At 40.0% G+C, this 25,486-nt stretch overlaps 1 protein-coding gene across 3 annotated transcripts in view; it reads left to right on the forward strand.

Moving 5' to 3' along the window:
- The window catches only part of TRIQK (triple QxxK/R motif containing), a 109,042-nt gene extending 87,692 nt beyond the window's left edge, over positions 1–21,350 (forward strand). For all 3 annotated transcript variants that reach the window (XM_075825982.1, XM_075825981.1, XM_075825983.1), the window contains one exon: positions 21,067–21,350. In XM_075825982.1, the coding sequence (XP_075682097.1) occupies positions 21,067–21,177 (111 nt within the window). In that variant the 3' untranslated portion in view covers positions 21,178–21,350. The remainder of the gene's footprint in view (positions 1–21,066) is intronic.
- The last annotated feature ends 4,136 nt before the right edge of the window (positions 21,351–25,486 follow it).

Raw genomic sequence — 25,486 nt, forward strand, 5'->3', positions numbered from 1 at the left:
CTAGCTATTTGATATTTGTATTTTGATGAGTTCTAGGTTTTTTTTGTAGGAACCATCTTGGAGTACATATAATGTATTAAAGGAGTTTTATTCATTTTTTGGGGTTAGGAATGGAAACAAACAAAAATAAATCCCCCAAAATATGGCAAAATTGCTACGGCGCTCACCATACGGTATAAATAATAGGTTAACTTTCTTCTATGGCTTGTTATGATTATGGTAATACCACAGTTATATGGATGCAGCGTTACCAATTATGCATAGTTTTGTATTCTTTTTATTTCTATGAATAATAAAATATAATAAGAAAACGTGTAAGAAAAAAAAAAAAAAAGGTTTTAAATTTTTGTTTTTTCTCTGTACGATGCCGCATTCCGCATTTATTGCAGCCTGTGAGTGGTTAAATGCCCTGGTCGTGAAGTAAAAATAAAACACACTTCCCTCACACCGATATGTTACAATCAGAAAGCAGGTACAGTACAGATGTAGCCGTCTTTACCTTGACTTTTAATGCATTAAATAAACAATGGCTAGATCGCTTATGTTGACTTTTTCAATGACTTTTCAATGGCTTTTGTTGTGTGATATCACGCTACAGCAAGTTATCAGAGTCAAGTTAAAGATGGCTACACCTGTATATGCTTGCTCTATCTCAGGCTAGAAGCTTTCTGGCCTTAAAGAGAACCTGACACCAGCATTTCGCCTATTAAACCAGCAATACCTGGTGGAAGTAGGTGAAAAATCATTTTTATGTAACCTATAATTATCTTCTAAGTAGCTTAGAATTCAGTCTTATATTGTTCCTGTGCCGTATGCTAATGAGCATAAAAGAGTTATATCTTCGTTTGAAAAGAGTCACATCTTCATTCCTCAAACCTTGATTTAAGGCTCCCCCAACACACATTAAATCCCTGGCTTGCGCGTGAATGTCCTTTTCTGGTGCGTGTGCACAGTGGGACACCATAGCGGCGCAGTAACTAGATTTTAGGCCCGAACTAAGCAGGGAAAGGTGTCGGACCATACATAACAGGCGCACGCGCGCTGTCTCAGATAAGATTTCGGCATTCAGGGCGAGCAAGTTTTCGGCGGTGGGCGGGTATATGAAGAGGAACGAATGAGTCTGCCGGATTATTACCATAAAAGGCACAAAATGTTTGAAGACCGTTATTTTCGGTCGGAGGAGGAGTTTAGGAGAAGGAATAACGACAATGAAGTTTTCACAGCAGCGGCCAGCGAGGGGTGAGTAGAGTTCAATAGGTGAAATGCTGGTAACAGGTTCCTTTAACAAGCTTTTAGAGTGTCCGCTACCTGTCCAGTCACTTCTTATGTCTAATTTTCTGATAAATATGTGGTTTTTTTTTTGTTTTCTGTCCTTATTTATCATAATTCGATCTCTGATCGTTCTGCCTATTGTTTTTAGCTATTAAAATAATATCATTGCCATAAATTGTGACTTTTTTCCTATGGAATTACATTCCCTTGACTGTATTCTTCACCAATCTGTCAGTCAGAGAAGTTGAGTTCTCCTCTGAGCTGGGAACATCTGATTCCCTGCTCTACTGCGAGAATTGTAATAACACAATCAAATATTTGAATATTTTATTTCCCTCGTATAGAAAGTGTGTTAATTAACGGCTAATCTAAACAAGGTGAATTAAAACCTTTGAAAACATATAGGCCATTATAAACCCATCTCTGGAGAAGTTCTGCCCAGCAGTCACATTCATGTTGGGACTATCCATTAAAGGGCCACAGTGTTATGGCACTTGATAGATCCGTTTTTACTGAGCAACCTTTTATTTGACGTTCATGCCACAAGCACAACCAAATAATCGTAGAAATAGGAACTCGCAAATGAACTTCCCTGTATACTCTGGGATTGCAATTACTCCTTGCCCATCATCTATCCATACTAATGAAGCTGGCAGCAACTAGACCAGCCAGACACATTGTCTGCAATTGTACATGTTTTATTTAGAAAAAGATATTGAAATATGTTAAAACAGAAGAGCATTTCCCTTGTATGTGGCAGATGAAAAATCAATTTTTACAAGTTCTAGCTAATAGGAAATGCCAAGGTATTACTACCAAGCTGTACCAGCTGCTCAGCTGCCAGATGACGGATTTGGGTTCCTTCCAGTATTTGCTATTCTAATCATGAAACCGTGCTTTCTTTTTTTTTTCTGACTGCAGATCTTGATCAAGCATTGCCATACGATGTAGCATGTTTTCACAACATAATCTCTGCAGTTAGTGCCGTGTGTCAGTTTTTAATGAGGAAAAGGAAATTGCCATTTTTGTTAAAGGATGTATCATTAACCTTATGTTTCTTTCTTTTTTATTTATTTTCTTCTAAATTAGATTTGATGTTCTCTTTTTTTTTTTGTATCTTCTTGTGCTTTATATTCCAAGTGCGCTTTGGCACGGCTTTATTCTGCTAGCATTATAAAATAAGAAAGTACAGAATAAAGCCGAGCTTTGCACCTTAGGATACTTGTGTCATTTCATCTCCCTTTACTATTCTTATGTTGCTGATGTTGCTTTTGGCATTATCTGAATGTGCAATAATAAGAAAAAAACAGGTTGAGAGTGTATGTGAAAGAGCATTATAACACCTGAATTCTGTGTGAAGTGGGACGTTACTCCATAGCTATGCATGTTTTTAAAAACTGGGCTGTAATATTAAAGTGACACTGTCTCCACACAGTAAAGAGCATTTATAAGATACTCAGAATATTGGGCTTCAGCATGTGCCATAGCACCAACTACCTATGCCTAAAGGAGCCACAGCTGCGAGCATATGGTGACTTTCGGCCAATCCGTAATTAGTATGTCACTCACTTTCTAACCGCGCCCGAATGGGAGTATAGGGCACCGTTCAGTGGGTGCGATAGCAATTCTTGTGGGAACTGCTTCCAACAATTTATTTTTTTACAGCATGAGGGCAATCTGGCCGTACACATAGGAGATCTCTTGGCCAAACACTTATTCGAATTACCAAAGTCTACCCCGATCTCTCATAGCTGGCATGTTTGGCTTGGCCAACACTCCTGACTGCTTATCTCCCAGCAGAACAAAGGTGTGACGATGTGTGGGTATGTGGACCCACTGGGCCGTAGCGGGATAGCAGCTGGCTAAACAGTGGTGTGTCAATGTCTATATAGTCCAAGCACAAGGGTACCTGTAGCAGTTCAGACAGTAGTAGCGGCTACGCTCAGATGGGACCTTTGCAGCAGGCACCAGGCGTGGTGAAACACAGCAGGCGTGACTGATGGCACAACACAACTTCAACTCTCTAAGCCACAGGAACAACGGTAGCATGGGATACAGGTAGCAGGTACGGGAACACTGGGAACAGGATAACACTAAGGGACCATTTGCAAGACTAACATGGGTAAACACAACAACGCTCAGGCAATGAGTCAAAGGGTAGAGCCCTTTTTATAGTCCAGGGTGATAATCGGTTAATTGATTATTTTCAGGTGTATGCGCGCACGGAGGTGCCCGGCCTTAAAGCGCGCGACACAGCAGAACGGAGCGTTAGTGAGCGCTGGTGTCTCCTGGGGAGGAGATGCGGGCTAGCGCTCACGGATCCATGGCTGCGGCCATCGGGGGGTGAGTAATCCCGACGGTCCGCGGCCGTGGACGCTACAACAAAGGTCCCTGTTCAACTGAGATAGAGGGGTCCTAGAGATAGGATCACCACCTATCAAGTATGTATGGTGTATACTAAAAAGAATAACACTTCCTGGGAGAGACACAGTCTAATGGTACAATAACTATTCTTATGGTACCCATATGACTTGTAAATTGATAAATGGAATGAACGGCACAATAGTAGTACATGTTACAATGCAAATAATAGACTAAACTTCTATTTTGTTTGTTTGTTAATAAGTCCAAAAGCGAAGGGAACACGATGTTGGATGTGAAGAACACAAGATTAGCATTGTGTTACTATTAGTGTTATTATTTTCCCAAGTACTATCCCCTTGGCTTAAACTAAAATATCCCCTTTGATGAAGGCCATATGATTATTAAGGGCTCATACAGACAAGCGTGTAACTCGTCTGTATTTTAACGGCCGTCACACGGAAACGTATTTCAATGGGGCCGTTCACACGGCCATTGTTTCAACGTGTGAAGGGTCCGTGGTAAAATAGGACATGTCCTATTTTCTTGCATTTTCACGCATCCCTCTATAGACTAGTCTATGAGGGATCCGTGATAACACGTTGCACCATGTTTTTCACCTCTGAAGTTGCACACGCTCGTCTGAATGTAGCCTAAGTTGTGGGGTTCAGTTTTGAGCACTGCATGCTAGAAATAGGGGGTTAAAAGTGGGAGATTAGATTAAGACAATGACTGGAAAGTATCTCTTCCAATTGAAAAGTTGTGGCCTGAGCTACAGTCCGAAGTACAGGTCATATAGGAGACCTCTTTGGCGTGTGCCTCATAGGTTTTGGCTATTTTTTAACTGAATCCTCACCTCCACATGTATACCAATATAAAAGGAACAATAGACCGCAAATCTGAATATACTATAAACTTTTAAAGATTAGAGAAAAATCACATTGCTTTCTGTTATAGGGAGCTGAAATAAATCTGATTCTACCAATAGCTCTATATCTGAATCCAATTTATCACAAACATCCTATAGTGTTTTTCTGTGTGCCCCTTTTCTACTGGTGAGGTTTTTTTTTTAATGCATAGGAGCTATAAATAATTCTTATTTTATTCATTTTGCACGCTTAAAGTTTATGTAAACCTTTTGAAAGGCAATTTTTTTTAATAAAAAGTTTGGTCCGTGTGATTAGTGCAACTTTTTAAATAGTTTTTATTAAAAATTAATTTAACTTTTTGAGATACAGCTTTTCTGTATTTTCTGTACAGAACAGCTGTATCTAGCACTAAATCCTTTTCCCGTCAGGTTTCCGTGTCTCTGACAGGCAGGATCCACCTGTAATCTATCACATCTAAGTTCATAATTTAGATGTAATAGATTACAGGTGGATCACGCAGGACCTGCTTTCACTGAACCAGTCAGGTCCGCGGGACTGACAGATTCAGGTAATAGCGAACGATACAGCTGTTCTGTATAGAGAATACAGACCAGCTGTATCTCAAAAAGTAAAATTAATTTTTACTAAAAACTATTTAGAATGTTGCACTCCTCACACTCAATAGCCTTTTTATTAAAAATATGATTGCCCTTAAAGGTGTACATAGCCTTTAACATTTTTTTTCTTCCTTAAAGTGACATACATGATAAAGTAGTAGTACTAGTAATGTATTATGTAAAATAAGTATATACTTTCAGGGAAGAAAATCCCCCTCCCCCTTCGCTTTTTCCTTTCATCAACCTCCTCTTCTCTCCCCTGACTGAACTTGATGGACACATGCCTTTTTTTCAACCGCACTAACTATATAAGTATTACAATACAAGTCAAGGGCCATCCAGCTGTTCTACATGTTATTATTCCGGGCACAGTGATGGATTGGCAGTGCTCGTATTCTTATTTGAAACATTATGCCCATATTGTTTCCAGATATGAAAGAGTTCTGGTAATCTATTCCAGAAAACGCCATGCTCTAAAACCATACTGTATTTTTAAAATGTATTTAAATGGTTATTGCTTTTATGACCTGTTATTCTCTGCTATCATGAAACATTTTCCCGTAGACCCTAAACAAGTTAAAAAAAAATATATGTACATAAATTACTACTTTTCTAAACTTTTAATCTGTTGTGTTCTTTCCATTCTTAGAACATTCCTTCCATTATCTTTGTGCAGATTGATAAATAATTGCTATGGTGTTTGAAAATAAAGCATTTTAGCAACAATTAAAACCCGCAGTCCATCTGACCTCTTCTCTATCTATTGCTAATGGATAGTTGTCCAAGAAACCTAGGGCAGGATAAATAACATTGACCTCAAATATCTTATTTCACAGAATTCTTGTATCTCATAAAACAAGTTTATTATCCCCTTACACAAGATTGTTCTGCCTGTTGTCATTATCACAATCCAGAATTGACTTATGACAATTAGGAATTAAGTTTTTTACAAAGATTCACTCTCATTTACACGACTTATACTGCCCGGGAAAATGAGTGCCGATCGCGGATACAGCATGTCGATTGGGGCTCGGCTCTATTTACGGTGAGCAACGATGGCTAATTTACTATTCATTTGCATTATGTCGGCAGCACATCTCCCTGTTTAGACAGGACGATGTGCTGCTGACTCGCAACCGTTTTTTCCCACATAAAAGACCCGATCAGCCGATGGATGAGCGTTTGATCGTTCATCGGCTGATCGTTGCCCTGTTTACACAGGGCAATGATTGGGAACGAGCTTTCATGTTAACATTGACCCGTATAAGGCCAGGGCTACGCCTAAACTTTTTGTAGTTCTACTGATTTAGTTTAACTATTCGCTGCAGCTGCAGTCCAAAGGAATACATTGAGTTGCATGCAATCTTGTGGACTGCAGCTGTCACTCAAGTAGGGCTGGGCAATTATGACCTAAATCAAAATCACAATTAATTGAACGTGTAACCTCTATTACGATTATTGAATTATTATTTAGACCACACCCCTTTTGCATGCCACTCCACCTATGTGCATCATTGAATTCATATTTATCCACTAAGCCTGTTGTATACTACTTTGTATAATATACCCACTGACACTGCCCAAACAGTATATTGCTCCTATAGTGCTTCCCACACAGTATAATGTGCCATAGCTGCCCCACATATTATAATGCCCCATAACTTCCTCCACGCAGTATAATGCTCTTATAGTTGCCCTCCACACAGTATAATGCTCCCCATAACTGCCCTCCAGACAGTATAATGCCCCCGTAACTGCCCTTCCCACATTATAATGCCCCCATAGCTGCCTCTACATAGTATAATGCCCCCATAACTGACTTCCATGCAGAATAATGCCCTTTTAGCTGCCCTCATACAGTGTAATGCCACCCTAACTGTCCTCACACTGTGTAATGCCCCCAATAGTGCCTGATAAAAATAATAGTATACATACTCTCCTAACCCTGTTCCAATGACGGGTGGAGGAGATCCCTCTGCTCCTCTGGTTTGTGCAGCTCGGTGCAGACCGGCACGATGATGTCACTGCCTTACGTCCAGCATTACATAGTAATTGGTAGAGCAGGGACCTTATGGTCCCCTGCTCTACCATTGGATTCAACTGTATCTGCGTCCTGAAGATGCATAGAGGATACATAGAAGCTATATCATAAAAAGTAAAATACACTTTTAATAAAAGTCCAATCACCATAGACTTAATAAAAAAATTAATTAACTACAAAGGTATACATAGCCTTTAAGCTATCTCCAGAACTGATTTTGCTTTAGGCCCCCCAGATCTGCCAAGCATAAGCTCCCAATGTAGTTGTTGGCAGCGGTTAAACTTCTAATGCCCGTGGACTGGCATTCTACTGACCTTTCTCCCATTCAGGAGTGGATAGAGGACATTGAGCCACTTTACCATCTAGAAGAGTTTCTAGCTTGAGAAAGTTATTTGAGACCGAAGTTCTTGTTCACTTGGAACAATTGGAGCAAGTACCGTATGGACCATAACTTGAATAATATGAGCGTTTAGATAATGATTGGCTCTTTCTTACCATTGTACCCATATAATTGGTTTTTTTTTGAATGTACAATTTTTGTATCCCCCCCCCCCCCCGTTCCTTCTTCTATGTCAGAGTTGCCATACGAACTTTTGTTGTTTATTGTTCTGTATTATAGTGCTTACATATATTGGACCGGACTTCCTTTTCTCACACTGCTTTCTGTCAGACCTACGAGTCCGTTTTATTATACCAGAGGTCCTGTTTATGTTATGTTACACGTTTGAAGTACTTGTAATGTGAGTTGTAACCGTTTAAAAAAAAAAAAAAACATTTGTATGAACTGGAACACCGACTGTAACCAAGGCCATAACCGCTAACGTCAGGGTTTATCTCACTAAATTAACTTCAATGCCTGCAGGTGTATTCCAAAGTGTTGTGCAGAGCTTTCCCAAAAGTTGAGGTATAGTATTAACTCAATTACAACAGAATTGTCTCCGAATAGTCATATGGTTTGGGAACCCTATTTTCATATACATTAACTGTATCCTGACTTACTAACTAAGTCATTATATTCTTGTAGAGGTTTCAGAACACAAAAAATTGAATTATGAAATTAATTAATAAAGTCCAGAAAAAAAAAATCAGATTGCAAGCACGGTGGCGTTGGAAGTTTTATGCTTGCACTAATTAGTTTGCTTCATTAGAAAGTTATTATCACATCAGTTTAATGCAGCAGAGTTTCTTTTTGCTGTTTGATATTTTAAAACTTTTTAATTTCCCCGAAGAATAATTCTGTTCTCGATAATAATGTCATAGAAACAGCGCAGAATTGCTAAATAGGAAACTATATATTTATTTGTAAAACAAATAAAGATGAATGTATTAAAATGACTTTTTAAAATAACTAATTACAACTTGTGATTTCCTAATTAGGATTTAGTAATACTAATTGGGTTCGATTTGCTTGTTTTGTAGCAATTAACCTTATGTTACCAAGCCTTTAGCTGAAGCCAATTGTAAATCATAATATATAATGGGCAAGCTGCTTGCATTCTGTTCTTTACTATGCCACAGTACTGTTTTAGTCCAGTCTCCAAAAACGGTTTTCTGTTAGACATATAATCTTTTGACAACCTAGTTTAATGGCTTGTGTGACGCTAGATCTTGCAGGAGCCCCCTTTCCGGTAGGGGGATCCTGTAGGATCCATCTCTGTAGTTTGCCACCCAGAGATGGTTGACCTAGAGCCAACTGCCATGTTTACGCTTGGGCTATATTGACAACATGTAGTCCTGTATGGGATTACCGCAACACAACCTCAATGATCACAGGTGACCTTGTGACCATGGCATAAAGTCCAGGCACAGTCAGACCTTTTGTAATGCTAGCGACGTCGTCCACGATCTTGTTTTCTATAAGGAAACATTTAAGTTCACAGTTGTGATTGTACCACAGTTTTCCCACAACTTGCAAGAGAACAGACTTCTCTGACAGGTGTATTGTGCAGGTTGCTTTACACACAAAAATATGTAAATATTAAGGCATATCCAGTTAACTACTTTTTTCAAAGTCACAAAAATCGCTAGCTGCCATTGTGGAACCTCAATCACGGAAGCATAAAATCACACGCCACCGGAAAATAGTTTTGTATATATGCAATCCCTTACCCAACCCCTATTATCCTGGCCACACGACCGAAAAACAGTATGAACATCAAGATAATCCTGTGCCTTGAGCTAATGATGCAAAGAATGTCCATGAGCTGTGACAAACAGTAGTGCTCACGGCAACCATCCCCCGCACTAGGATCACAAAGTACTTACTTTGTGGTACCACCTTTTAGGATGAAGTCGTGTAGGCCAAATATTAGAGTTAAATGGCTTCAATGTAGAATTGCCCAAACCATTGTAACAACCACATAGCAATGTGAATAACGTAGTCCCAATCACATAGCAGTGTAGTTACTGCTACAACAGTACCCATACACAATGTATAAGTCATATAATTATCCAAGCTACAACAGTGGCCATACAGAGGTTCTAACCGAAGTGCCCTTATAATGCATACACACAGTCCTGTGCCAATCTCTGCAGTCACATATGTGTTTTTTACCAATGCTTTACCAGGTAGGAGAGTTAAACTGTTACGTTGGATCTGACATGTTAGGGCCTGTTCACATCAGCGTTGGCTCTCCGTTCCGCAGTTGACTCCGCTATTAATTCCGTCGTTAAAACGGAAACCTTCCGGAATGGTGACGAACGGAAACCATTAGCAATGTTTCCGTCACCATTGATACCAATAGTGACGGAAACGGAAGCTGTGGTTTCAGTTTGACTTTCCATTGCGGGGTTCACCCGACGGAAACCTCAGACGGAACCCCGGAACGGAAAGCGAACGGTGATGTGAACAGGCCCTTACGTGCAAGCCAAAAATGTAGGCCATCTTTGAAAATGTTGCGCACATTGTGACAAAGTTTGTTCTAGAGGTTGCACTGTTTTTTTTTTCAGTGGTTGGGTATGTGCTAACATTTTATCTTTCTGTGTATGTGTACACCCAACAAATAAGGGTTCAACACACTGGCATGGAACCTGTACTTCTCTTTTTTAGTATGTAGCTGTACAGGCTCTGGCCTGCTCTACGTATACAGAGCAATTCTCTAGAAACAAGGCTCCTAGTGTAGAATACCGCATTCAATAGCGATCCTGGCATCTACACTACTAAAGAGAAAGGGGCTGGCCCCTCTGACAGCCCATCGGCTCACCCGCAACACAATTGCTGAGTGCCGATCATTGTCATGTCCCCTAAAGGACTATTAAAAAAAAAAAAAAAGGAAAGAAACTGTTAAAGATTTCTAAAAAATAAATATAAAATTGCCCTTTTTCCCCAAAAGTTATGTAAAAAACCAAAACTGGTATCGCCACATCCGTATAAGTCAGAATTATTAAAATATAACATTATTTGACCCACATGGTGAACGCTGTACAAAAAAGAAAATTTAGAAACTGCAGAATTTATTTTTATGTATTTATTTTTGTCGCCGCAATCAAAAAGTCTCATGTACGCCAAAATGCTACCAATAAAAGCTACAGCTTGAGCCTAAAAAAAACAAGCCCTCACACCACTCGATCTATGGAAAAATAAAAAAAATTCTCAGAGTATTGCGACACAAATTTTTTCTTAACCATTTATTTATTTTTTTCATTGTAAATGTAGTAAAACCTAAAGTTACATAGTTACATAGTACATAGTTACATAGTTAGTACGGCTGAAAAAAGACACATGTCCATCAAGTTCAACCAAGGGAAGGGAAAAGGGAAGGAAAAATTTCTACACATAGGAGCTAATATTTTTTTGTTATAGGAAATTATCTAACCCTTTTTTAAAGCCATCTACTGTCCCTGCTGTGACCAGCTCCTGCGGTAGACTATTCCATAGATTCACAGTTCTCACTGTAAAGAAGCCTTGTCGCCTCTGCTGCTTGAACCTTTTTTTCTCCAGACGGAGGGAGTGCCCCCTTGTTTTTTGGGGGGGTTTTACAAGGAACAGGATTTCACCATATTTTTTGTATGTGCCATTAATATATTTATATAAGTTAATCATGTCCCCCCTTAGTCGTCTTTTTTCAAGGCTAAATAGGTTTAATTCTTTCAATCTTTCCTCATAACTTAAATTCTCCATGCCCCTAATTCGCTTCAATGCTCTTCTTTGTATTTTTTCCAACTCCAGGGCATCCTTTCTATGAACTGGAGCCCAGAACTGAACTGCATATTCTAGATGAGGCCTCACTAATGCTTTGTAAAGTGGTAATATTACATCCTTGTCCCGCGAGTCCATGCCTCTTTTAATACACGACAATATCCTGCTGGCCTTTGAAGCAGCTGATTGACACTGCATGCTGTTATTGAGTTTATGATTTACAAGTACACCCAGATCCTTCTCAACAAGTGAATCCGCCAGTGTAGCTCCCCCTAGGACATATGATGCATGCAGGTTGTTGCATAACTTTACATTTATCTACATTAAACTTCATCTGCCAAGTGGACTCCCAAACACTTAGTTTGTTTAAATCTGCCTGTAATTCATGAACATCTTCCATAGTCTGAACTATATTACATAGCTTGGTGTCATCTGCAAAAATAGAAATAGTGCTATTAATCCCATCCTCTATATCATTAATAAATAAGTTGAATAATAGTGGTCCCAGCACTGAACCCTGGGGTACACCACTTATAACCGGGGACCATTCAGAGAAGGAATCATTGACCACAACTCTCTGGATACGGTCCTTGAGCCAATTCTCAATCCAATTACAAACTATATTTTCTAAACCTATAGTCCTTAATTTACCCATTAGGCGTCTATGGGGGACAGTGTCAAATGCCTTTGCAAAGTCCAAAAACACTAAATCCACAGCGGCCCCTCTGTCTAGACTTCTGCTCACCTCTTCATAAAAACAGATTAGGTTAGTTTGACAACTTCTGTCCTTAGTAAAACCGTGCTGGCTGTCACTTATAATGCTATTTATTGTCACATAATCCTGTATATAGTCCCTCAATAACCCCTCAAACATTTTCCCCACGATGGATGTTAAGCTTACTGGTCTATAATTACCTGGGGAAGACCTAGAGCCCTTTTTGAAAATAGGCACCACATTTGCGCTGCGCCAGTCCCTTGGCACTATACCAGTCACTAGAGATTCTCTGAATATTATGAAAAGGGGGACAGAAATAACTGAACTAAGCTCTTTAAGAATTCTAGGGTGTAACCCATCTGGTCCCGGGGCCTTGTGCACATTTATTTTATTTAATTTAGCTTGGACCATCTCTACATTCATCCAATTCAGTATATCAACTGATATATTAACAGCACTGGCACTGGCTACATCAGCTGCTCTTTCTTCAGTTGTATATACAGAGCTAAAGAACCCATTTAGTAACTCTGCCTTCTCTTGATCCCCTGTGATCAACTCCCCATTACCATTATCTAGGGGTCCTACATGTTCAGACCTTGGCTTTTTTGCATTTATATACTTGAAGAATTTTTTAGGATTTGTTTTACTATCCTTGGCCACCTGCCTTTCATTTTGTATTTTTGCTAATTTTATTACATTTTTACAGATTTTATTAAGCTCTTTATATTTTACAAAGGCTACAGCTGTACCCTCAGATTTGTATTTTTTAAATGCCCTTTTTTTGTCATGTATTGCCCCTTTCACAGAAGGTGTAAGCCATGTGGGGTTTAATTTGAGTCGTTTATACTTGTTACCTATAGGAATAAATTTTGCACTATAATAACTCAAAGTAGATGTGAAAATCTCCCATTTATCATTTGTCCCATTATTTGACATTAGTTCTTCCCAGTCTATATCCTGAATTGCAGCCCTCATCCTGGGGAAATTGGCTTTTTTTTTAAATTAAATGTTTTTGCCCTCCCAGCCTGCGTTTGTTTTTTACAGTATAGGTAAAATGTAACTATATTATGATCACTGTTACCGAGGTTTTCACGAACATTGACATTCCCAACAAGATCTGCATTATTAGAAATGACCAGATCCAACAGAGCTTCACCTCTAGTCGGGTCTTCCACAAACTGGCCCATAAAATTTTCCTGCAACAGGTTGAGGAAATGTCTCCCCTTTGCAGTTGAAGCCGAACCATGACACCAATTAATATCCCGGAAATTAAAATCTCCCATTATCACTACAGTACCCGCCTGTGCAGCCTGCTCCATCTGTTTATATAGCTGAACATCCATCTCCTCAGTTATATTGGGGGGTCTATAGATTACACCAAAAGTAATTTTTTCAGTGTTTACCTCCCTTTCTAGTTCCACCCACAAGGTTTCAACCTCCTCACAGTATTCACCCACTATTGTCTCTTTCACACTCGCCTTCATATCATTTCTCACATACAAACATACACCACCACCTTTCCTATTTGTCCTGTCTTTCCGAAAAAGTGTAAAACCCTGTAGATTTACAGCCCAGTCATGTGAAGAGTCCAGCCATGTTTCAGCAACACCAACTATATCTATATTTTCTTCCAGTATCAAGGCCTCCAGCTCCCCCATTTTGCTTGCTAGACTTCTGGCATTTGTGAACATACACTTTAACTTGCCTGTCAGTTTTTCACTTTTATTATCAGAAATGTGATTTGACATTAATCGGGCCTTTTTATTTACACTGATGTTTTGTAACGAAAGGATCTCCTTATCTTGTTGTCTAGTCCTCTCCCCACATTCTGTTTCTCCCCCCACCAATATAGTCTGACCCCTCTCTAACCTGGCTACCCCTTTTTTTTCTACATTGACCTCCCTCCTCAGCCCTAGTTTAAATACTCCGCCACCCCAGCTAGAATTTTCTCCCCCAGCACAGCGGACCCCCTTCCATTTAGGTGCAAATCATCTGCAGAATACAGTTTGTACCCCAATGAAAAGTCAGCCCAGTGCTCTAGGAACCCAAATCCTTCTCCTCTACACCAAGACTTCAGCCATGCATTTAACTCCCTGAGCTCCCGCTGTCTTTCCTGTGATGCGCATGGCACAGGCAGTATTCCTGAGAATACTACTTTGGAGGTCCTTCCCTTCAGCTTGTAGCCTAGTTCTTTAAAATTATTCTTAAGGCTCCTCCACCTACCATTTATTCTGTCGTTGGTACCGACATGGACCACGACAGCTGGATCATCACCAGCCCCTCCCAGCAATTTGTCCACCCGTTCCACCACATGCCGAACCCTGGCACCAGGGAGACAGCAAACCATTCGGTTGAGGTGGTCTTGGCGACAAATTATTCTATCCGTCTTCCTGATTATAGAATCCCCTACGACTATCAATTGTCTTGGCTTACCTGCATTACCATCCCGCCGACTACTAGCTGGGCTGTTCTCCCGGCTGTTAGGGAGATCAGTATCCACTAGGGCTGCCATTTCTGAGACTGACACCCTCGCATCATCACCCAACTTGGCAATTTTGCCTGGAATGTCAAAAACCGGATCGGCCTTCCTTTTCTTTGACCCCTTTCTACTGCCCCTAACTACATTAACCCAGCTACTTACCTGATCCTGCTCACCCATGTCTTCACCCTCCAGTTGTAACCCACTAACTGCATGCTCCGTGAGCAGCAAGCTCAGCTCAAGATTGTCTATCCTCCTCAGTGTTGCATTCTGCTCCTCCAGATCTCTAATACGAGCTTCCAGGTGAACAACATGCTCACATCTGCCACAGAGATATTCACCCTGGAACTCCGGCTCCAGTCGTGCATACATATGGCAAACTGTGCACTGAAGAAAACCTCCAATCTTGCTATCCATTATCCAAGTTACAAAAAAAACAGCGAACAGGTGTTAATCAAAAAGAAAAAGAAGTAGAAGAGCACTTACTGGGACTTTAACTCCTCTTTTCAACGCCGGTTTTTGGAACTCCACTTGATCTACAAACCACTTGTTGTTTCCAGCCACAGAGCAGGCTCTACAGAGTAGTGAGGCCTGATTTATAGCACCTGGTACCAGCTAACCCCTCCCCCTTAATCAGCTACTCAGGAAGGAAACTGCAAGGGAAAAATGGTTTTAAATAATGTCACTTTTGCAAACTTTGTAGCAAGCAAGCAATCAATACATATATCACATACAATGGCCCCCCACTTTGTCACACACAACACAGTAAATCAATCTGGTTTTTGGAACTCCACTTGATCTACAAACCACTTGTTGTTTCATCACCACAATCGTATTGACCCGCTGAATAAAGTTATCGTCTTGTTTTTACCCAATGGTGAACACCATAAAAACAAAAATCAATGGCGGAGTTACTGTTTATTTTTCCCATTCTACCCCACGAAGATTTTTTTTTTCCGGTTTCCTAGTACATTATATGGAACAATAAATGATGCCTTGAAAAATTACAAATCCTCTAGCAATAAACAAGCCTTTATATGGCTATATCGGCGGAAAAATAAAAGTTATGGCTATTGGAAAGTAGGGAGGAAAAAAATTAAATGTAAACCCCTTGCGGTGGCAATGTTATGTTGTGACAACTCTGCAGCGCTGTACAGATATTCTCACCATTCGCATCAATCGCTGTCTGCAATGAAGGTAACAATCTAATTTCCCTATCTTAAACACACAAGGACCGACTAACCAATCAGTACTAAGTGTGTATGTTTTCCCTGTGTTTGCGTGGGTTTCCTCCAACCCTTCACGCCGATGTTGCGCTTGGTCACTGTTCTGCCCCAATAATTTTAGCCAATATTTAATATCGCATTTTAGTAAAATTGGTGGAAGATTAATGGAATATTCTATTAACTTCGGTTTCGAGCCTTGAAGGAAAATTCTGTTGAATATAAAAATTTAGATCCAATCTTAACTTTTCAGTACGTATATTTTGGCTACTGAAATATCTGTAAATATTCAGAAATTTTGCTAATTCAGTTCATTTGATATTATATAGTGAAGGAAAGGATAAATTCAAGCTATAAATTATTATTTTTTTGTTTTGTTTTTTTTATAATCCAGTTTATGTAACGTGTGATATATATAGATTTTTTTTTAATTTGTTTTTAAACTAGATGAGTTTTACTGTTATTTTTTTACCTCTTCGCAAGAAGAATTCATATATGTTGGGACATCCTAAGTTTAGACTCTTGGGTTACATATGGATGTTAGATCTTAATTCTAGAGCCCAGTGGCCAATGTCTCCTACATACTTTCTCCTTTAATTGGGTAAGTATATATGACTGGATATGCCGTACCTTTTAATAAGATGTTCTTGCCTGCACAAAGACTACAACTTTGTGTACGGAGTTTGGAGATGAATGGGTTATTGACACCTCACCAGCATTTGCATTTTGAAAGCAATCAAATGCAGTTCTTATCTTTCTTTATTCCTTAATCACTGTTGCTCTGGGAGATTCTGTGGCGCTCTTCCAAGATCACGTCCGATCCAAGTTTGTGTGTTTTGGAGAGAAAAAGAGAATTGAGATTGATTGCCATCATCAACCAGTGTGTGCCATTATACCATTTCCCCTGTGGATGCATTGGAATAGGCGACATGGATATCAAAGCAGCAGGTTGCTTGGCATCACAAGTGGCAGCTTCACGGCTGGAGCATCTGCAAGCCTGCCATGTAGAGATGGGAAGAAGCACGGCTTATCTCTCGCACTCACTGTGCCTCTGGCTGTATTAACTCTCTGCTAACGACGTCAAATGCTGTACAGTACATTAAGTAGTAAACATTGCGATTACTGTGCAATAATAGGGAAATCATATGTTACAGATTACAAACAATTAGACTGCACAGAGACGACCAGTTGTTGTTTTTCTCCTCTGCTTCGGACATTCAGGTAGGTGGACACTTGCTACTGTAGTATGTGGATGTACAATTAAATAACTAGCAATTGGCAACAACTTGAAGACTTTTTTCAATAGTTGCGTTCATTTTAGCGGGAATCCGACAGCAGAATAATATGTCCGCTCCTTACAATCAATACATATGAACCCATATACAAAAGTTTGATGACCTACGCATTATTCACCGCTAAGCCACTCTCGTCCATACCTCGTATACAGTGCCAGGACAACTACCAGGTATCCTGGTGGCGTATAGATTAAACAGGAGCTTCGTCATCATTCCTCATTACTCATCCATTTGCATGAAGCCTATGAATGTGCTCCTCCGCGTATAAATTCAAGTTACTAATCTGAATTTAACCCCTTCACACACCACAATGTAACTACGTCATGGTGAGGACTAACTTCCCACACCTCGACGTACAGTTACGTCTTGTTAATGGCACAGAAGCCGTGCCGGGACATCAGCAGCAGGTGTCGGCTGTCCAAAGCGGTCAATAGCGACCGTTGCATCTAAGGAGATTAACAGTGGAGGAGGGCTCCTTTATTTCCTCATCAACACCACCGCATCGATTGCGGTGTGCCTATGGTGGTGGCGGCAGTCGGGGTCCCAACAAAAGCCCCAAGGCTTGCCATGTCTTTATGCCTATTACACGGTCTAATATATTGCCTGTCCGTTTTTGGCCTTATTCAGACGAGCATGTCTGTTTTGCGTCTGCAAAAAAACTGACCCTATTTCATGCATGTCAGTTCCTTGTGGCACCAGTGCGCTTTCCGTGTTGCATCAGTTTTTCATGTCTGTTTTTCTGCACTTCCTGTTTTTTTTCCCTCAGCATTTCTTTAGTAACTTGTGCATTAAACACGGACAACACACGGATGTCATCCGTGTGCTGTCCGTGTTTTGTTAAGCACCCATAGACTTCAATGGGCTACAAGGTCCGCAAAAAAATGAGTCTAATAGAACATGCAGTGAGTTTCACGCAACAGACACAGGCTGACTGAAAAATGACGCAATTATTTAGTCTTATTTTTGCTCTTTTATTAGCGGCGCCATTTGTGGTCCTTTTTTTATCCCTTTATTTGTGCTTAAAATTGGCAACAGTCTTTTGGTTGTTGCGTTCTGGACCTGGCAGCAGCCTTTAATTTCAACCTTATAGTGCACCTTTGTTTGTAGTGTTGTACCTGCCAGTACTAAACACTCTAAGGTGAGCACCTTTTATGTTCAAATATTCAATCCATATCCTTTATGTAATCTACACTACGTGGCGCCGAGTCTCTTTTTTCCTCTCTTTTAGCATACAAGGTTCTGAAGCCGAGCAGCGTCGGGGCCTTATATGCAACGCAGCACTTGATGTCGTCAGTTCTGTGTCACATACAATTCTCTGATGGGGAGGTAGTCCGAGCCTAAATTTATAATAATTTTGCCAGGTTGCTGTGTCCCCCTCCCCTTTTAGGAAGCCATGCTACGTTTTCACAATAGTGGCAAGGGCGGCATTCTATAAAAGGCCAAAAGGCCCTTTTGCAACATTTCTATGCCAATAAAAAACTGGCATTAGAAAGGTTGATAAATTCCACCCATAGTTTTTAAATCATTTTTTTTTATTTTAAGAATAAGGTTATAAAACATATCCCCTTGCCAAAAAGTAATTGCTCCCTTAAACCTCACCAAAAACTGTTCAGAGTATGGAAGGGAGTAGTAACGTGACTGCAGGATCAAACTTGTAGTCTGTTACCATGGGGATACCTAGGTCGGCATAGGAGCTCTAGACCAAAAATTAGATTTTGAATCAAGACTATTTAGAAAGTAGCGTCTGCTTTTTTTTTTTTCTAAGAAAAACTAATTGGTAGCCTTTAGCATTTGCTAGTGATGTTGACTGTGTGAACCTGCCCTAAAGCTTCTTTGAATTTGTTAGCGTTGTACGTACTTGCTGTGGTTTACTATGGAATATCTGCTTTATTCTCTCGTTGATTAGAAAGCCAGAAAAAAAAAAGTTGTTTTTTTTTGGTCTCGTGTTTGCCTGAATATTAAGAAAACACATCTGTAAGCACTGTATCATGTAGCTACTCTGACATTCATTATGTGGGTTGAGAATAGCTAGTACACTGTATGGGTCTGCTGTCCATTCTCATAAGCAGATGGCTTCTACAGTTGTGTGTCACTTGCTTAATACATCCTCTTAAGATTAGTAGCTGTGTGTCCAGATGGGCCTGCAAGAACAGCTGTGTATAAAATAAAAAAAAGAAAAGAAATGAAACCTGAATTATAAAAAAAACAGTAGTGGCCTAGTTGCAATGAAAACGCACATTTCTCTCCCGCTCCGTTAAGATGGTTTTAATCGTTTGTGGTTTGTTTGTATTTTTTGTTAATGTAAGTAAATATTCATAATTTGCTTCTTTAATGCAACTGTGCATTTATTTCACACAAGGGCAATATAAATAGTGAAATTATCCAAAACTTGTCACAATGCAAAATCAAGACGATGCCTCAGAGAAACGTATGTTACAGTTGGAATGTTTTGAACAAATTTATGCCATTAGCACTAAAACATGAACAGCCAGGTAGAAAATCCCAGCAGAACATAAACAAATGCTATGAATTATTCATTACCCCTTTTTTTTCCTTTTCTGGTTAAACTGCAAATGGTGTTTTGAAGGTTGTTAGGTTGTTCCTTCTTTTTTTTTTTTATTCAAATTGATTTATTTGAAATTATTCCAGGCAGAGAAGATCAGATGTAATAAAAACAAAATCATTAAAATACGAGATCTTTTCATTCATGTTCCTCTGTGAATGCCATAAACAAGGGGACTAATAGGCAACAATGACATGAATTCAAATAATTTAATTTGTTAAATAAGTTTTGACATTTTCAAAAAACCCAGTATAAACTGCGTATCGATAAATATTGTCAAATACCTTTTAAATCCCCCGTTGCTCCCATGTTGACAGTCCCGTGGTCCCCCTGTATGTTTGACATGTGACTGCAGCAGTCAACTACTGGCCGTAGCTGCGACATGTTGTGGTGACATTTCGAGCACAGAACACCGTGTGTGTGTGTGTGTGTGTGTGCGTGCGTGCGTGCGTGCGTGTGTGTGTGTGTGTGTGTGTGTATACCGCCGTGTGTGTGTTCTGAAGATTGTTGAGTGAAACAGTTCTGCATTTATTTAGTAAGGTGTATCAGTCCTTTATTACCTCACACAGGTAACTAATGCCAATGGCTGCTTCCATCACTACTTGGTTAGATCACTGATGCAAGTAATAAGTGCATATAGATCAGACCCCTAGTGGTGGAACCAGGTGGCTGCATTCTGCCAAGTTACAGCAGTTTAGCAGCCATTGTTATATTGCTGCATTTCATCATGCCGTTTTTGTGTCTCCAGCTCCTATGCAGACCTATGTGTTTCCATACTTATAGACTATGAACCCTATGCGTAGTCTAAATGTGTGGTTATGTGTTATTCCCTTCTACGGTCTATAGGTTAGCCGTTAACTGTGGTGAGAAATACTGGATCAGTTCTCCGTTCTAAAGAAATAGAGCACTAATATTTCTGCTAAAATCCATAAAATGAGCGGTACAGGCACTGATCTCTCTGTGTATTTTGGACATTATAGTTAGGCCAATAGGGCCTATGTCTAACGTCTATGCCAGGAAAAGCTCCCGATGTATATGTTAAACGTAGGCTGAGCTTTTTATGACGTACCGGCCCCTTCATCAGGTAAAATACAAATGCTTCCTGATGAAGAGGCTGATCCGGCCTCGAAGAATGTAGTAAATAAAACCATATCTAATATTACATTTGCTTGTTTTAAATCCTCACTACTCAAGAAGGGTTTTACCATTTAGCAGCCCCAGGGAAAATCCGTTTTTTTCCTCAAACTTCTTAAACTACTATTCATATATTCGAGCACAGTGTCGAGGGAACACTACATACTGGTATGTCTTTTGGAACACCTTCAAAAAGGGAAAAACAAAAAGCGTGTTGCCATGGTCAGAGTTTACTTCGTAGCCAACTGTTAGAAGGCAACAGTGCAAATCCTTGGGCTACTATGCAGACTGCGTAATGGGGTAAAAAAGAACACAAAAATCAATTAAATATATCTTTTCTACTTGTCTCTTTGCTTTAGGAGGTGTTCCTTGTTGCTGTTGCCATTCTGGTACTACTTCTGGCTTTCTACGCCTTTTTTTATCTGAACTTCGCTCCAACTACGGAATCCAGAGAAGACTCCGCGGACTAGACTGCGCCAGACATACCAATGCTGTGATTTAGTCGGAGGACTTAAGAGGATACAAACATACATTATATGCCATCTCCGTCAACATGTTACATTCCATTTCTAGAATAACGATAATGAGGGACAGAGAATACAAAGTCTTAATGCAGTCTTAATTAAACATTCCTGAATTGTTATCCGGCATATGAATTGTTGATTATGTAGTAGATACAGACATCTCTTTTGGGAAAGACTTTTATTTTTTTTTCAAATTGTGATTTTTACTGGATGTGTGCCTAATATGTTGATTTGTAAATTTCATTATAATTAGCAATACCATGATTCTGATAAAGGAAAACGTTTTAAATATGAGTCTTTTGATAGAAGTGAATCTTTCTTTTTAAATGATGCAATTTTTCTATTCAACACATTAAACATATTGTAATCTTCATTTGTATGCTGTGTTTGTGTTGTATGTGGTGCAACATTTCTGTAACATCTGTGCCAATGGATACGACTTGCTGGCTGTTGTGATTTCATACACTCCTCAATAATTTAAAGGTAACCTGTCACGTTGAAAATGCAGTCCAATCTGCGGAAAGCATATTCTAAAGCAGGGGCAGCTGCCCTTGAGCATAGCGGATTGATATATATTTTTGTAGCAAAAGATTCAGTATAACTTGTCATTTCATTATTTAAACCTCTGCTCGTTCTGGGCTTAGCAGCCCAGTAGGCGGTCCTACCTAGTGATTGACAATATTACATGTATGAATGTGCATACAGAGGTAGCGGTGATCCCTGATCAGGACCGCCTACTGGATTACTAAACCCAGAATAAGCAGAGTTTCTGAATATTTTGCTACCAAAATATATTAATTTACTCCGCTTCCCTTTCTCTCTAAGAATGGACTACGTTTTTAACATGAAAGGTTCTCTTTGAAATTGTATCCGAGTGAGTGGATTATTTATTCTCAGGGTATGTGCACACACAAAGTCAAAAACGTCTGAAAATACAGAGCTGTTTTCAAGGGAAAACCGCTCCTGATTTTCAGAAGATTTTTAAGCCACCTGCGATTTTAGCGGCGTTTTTCACTGACATTTTTGGAGCTGTTTTTTATAGAGTCAATGAAAAACTGCTCAAGAAGTGACATGCCCTACTTTTTTGCAGCCATTTTTTTACGTGGCCGTTTTTCAAAATGACAGCGTAAAAAAACGTCGGAACAGAACGCCGTTTTCCCATTGCAATCAATGGGCCGTAGTTTGGAGGCGTTCTGCCTCCGATTTTACGGCCCGAAAAACGTCCGAAAATAAGCCGTGTGAACATACCCCTACTATAACTGGATGCGTTGTTTAGTAAAGCTTATTTTATTTTTCTTTCTTTTGAGAAAAAAGACACCTATAATAGCAATTATATTGTTGACAAAAACATCAAAAAAGAGAATATGACAAACCTCAAGGTTCATGCTGCAAACATAAGACTTTTTTTTTTTCCAAAAAAGTTCACAATAGAATAGTTTACTTTACTTATTAAAGCTGAAAAATTAAAAAACAGTCTTATTAGGCCTCATGCACACAACCCTAGCCATGTGCACGGTCGTGATTTCCGGGTTGGCCGGCCACGGACTGACCGCCGCGAGCCGCCCGCAAATCGCTGTTAAAATGCCAGGTTTTTGTCATGTTACAAAATCAGTCCAAGATTAATAATTTCAGAACTTTTTCCACCTTTAATGTCACCTATAATCTGTACAATTGTATTGAAAAACAAACTGACATCTTTTAGGGTGGAATAATAAAGAACAAAAATAATGTGGCTTCATAAATTTGCACACCCTTAAACTAATACTTTGTTGAATTACCCTTTGACTTTGTGACAGCATTCAGTCTTTTTGGGTAGAAGTCTATCAGCATGGCACATTTTGCCCACTCTTCCTTGCAAAAGCGCTCCAAATATGTCAGATTGTGAGGGCATCTCCGGTGTACAGCCCTCTTCAGGTCACTCCACAGATTTTCAATGGGATTCAGGTCTGGGTTCTGGCTGGGCCATTCCAAAACTTTGATCTTCCTCTGGTGAAGCCATTCTTTTGTTGATTTGGAGGTTCTGCTTTGGGCCGTTGTCATGTTGAAAGGTGAAATTCCTCTTCAGCTTTTTAGCACAGGCCGGCAGGTTTTGTGCCAATATTGACTGTTTTTGGAACTGTTCATAATTCCCTCCACCTTGACTAAAGCCCCAGTTCCAGCTGCAGAAAAAGTCCCAAAGCATAATGCTGCCTCCACCATGCTTCACTGTAGTTATGGTGTTCTTTTGGTGATGTGCAGTGTTGGCTTTGTGCCAAACATACCTTTCGGAATTATGACCAAAATGTTAAACTTTGGTCTCATCAGATCATAGCACGTTTTCCCACATGCTTTTGACAGACTTGATGTAGGTCTTTGCAAAACATAGCCGGGCTTGGATCTTTGTTAGAAAAGGCTTCCGTCTTGCCACCCTACCCCACAGCCCAGACATATGAAGAATACGGGAGATTGTCAGATGCACTACACAACCAGTAACTGCCAGAAAGTCCTGCTGCTCCTTTAATGTTGCTGTAGGCCTCTTGGTAGCCTCCCGGACCAATTTTCGTCTTGTCTTTTCATTAAGTTTTGAGGGACGTCCAGTTCTTTGGTAATGTCACTGTTGTGCCAAATGTAATCCACTTTATGACAGTCTTCACTGTGTTCCATGGTATATCTAATGCCTTGGAAATTCTTTGGTACCTTTATCCTGACTGATGCCTTTCAACAATCAGATCCCTTTGATGTGTTTTGAGCTCTTTACGGAACATGGCTTTTGCGGTCACATGCAACAAAGAAAATGTCAGGAAAGTCCTAATAGAACAGCTGAACTTTTATATGGGGTCACTCAGAATCACTTTAAATAATGGCAGCTGTGTACTGACTACTATTTAACATGAGTTTAAATGTGATTGGCTAATTCTGAAAACAACCACATCCCCAATTATAAGAGGGTGTTCACACTTACGCAACCACATTATTGTAGTTTGGTTTTTATTTTTCCCCTCTACAATTCCATTGAAATACAAACAAATCATTTACAGATTATGGGTCACATTATAGGTGATAAAAGTTCTGAAATGATTCATCTTGTACTGATTTTTTGACATGGAAAAAAAAACTGGCATTTTAACAGGGGTGAGTAGACTTTTTATATCCACTGTAGATAGTGCCACAGTTCCCACTGTAGATAGTGCCACTCACAGTGCCCATGTAGATCGTGTCAGTGTCCCCTGTAGGTAGTGCCCATATAATGCCACAGTGCCCATGCGGATAGTGCCACCCCCCCCTGGAGATAGTGCCACCTCTCAGTAGATAGCAGCATCCCCCCTGCAGATAGTGCCACTCCGCCTGCAGATAGCGCCACACCCCTGTAGATAGCACCACCACCCTGTAACTGTCACCACCACTGTAGCTCCATGTAGGAGCGGAATCCCTATGGGCGAGAGGGAGACCCTGATGTCTCTGTCCATATATGAACAGTGACGCCAGGAGCTAACTCTAAGAGCGGAATCCCCTGCCAAAGCGCCGGTAGTGCTCTGGCCGGGGATTCCGCTCCAGGAGTAGCCCCTGACATCACTGTCCATAAATGGGCTCTCTCTAGGAGCTGAATCCCCGGCCAGTGTGAACTGATTGGGGATTGCACTCCTAGAGGGAGCTTAGGTGGCGCTATCTACAGTGGTGGGGTTGCTATTTACAGGGGGTGGCGCTATCTGAAGGGTGGTGGCACTATCTACAGGGGGAATAGAGAGATGTCAGGGGCTCCCGAGTAGAGCATTTCAGAATATTCTTATTATATAAACTAGTATAAAAGGCATTAAACAAACAGAATGTTTGTTGGTTCTGCAAAAGGTAAAATCAATCGGATGCAGAAAAAAAGAAATGCTAGATAAATGCCGAATACTCAACTGATTCTCAAGCCCGAGGTTTCTGATTGAAAATTCATTGCCAAGGTGGTTGTCTATTAATTTTTACTTATTCCAAATAGAAGGCCAGTATGATAAGCCTCAGGTCTTGTGGCCTAGTTGTTATAGATAGCATTATATTTTTATTCAGAATTCAAAAAGAAGGTAAATCTACAAAGTTCAGTATTTACCATAGGAAGGAAAAGTTAGAACCCTGGTCAGACTTTCATAAACTATATATTTTTTTTCTCCTTTGGAGCCACTTTAAAGAATGTATAAAGAAATAGTTCCCCCAAAAAATTGGAATGGATCCCTGTAGCCATAGAAGTGATTAAAGGGACCCCAGGGCTTCAGGAAATTTCTAGTACCCCACAGCT

This window comes from Rhinoderma darwinii, chromosome 5 (genome assembly GCF_050947455.1).
Source record: "Rhinoderma darwinii isolate aRhiDar2 chromosome 5, aRhiDar2.hap1, whole genome shotgun sequence".
NCBI classification, from domain to species: domain Eukaryota; kingdom Metazoa; phylum Chordata; class Amphibia; order Anura; family Rhinodermatidae; genus Rhinoderma; species Rhinoderma darwinii.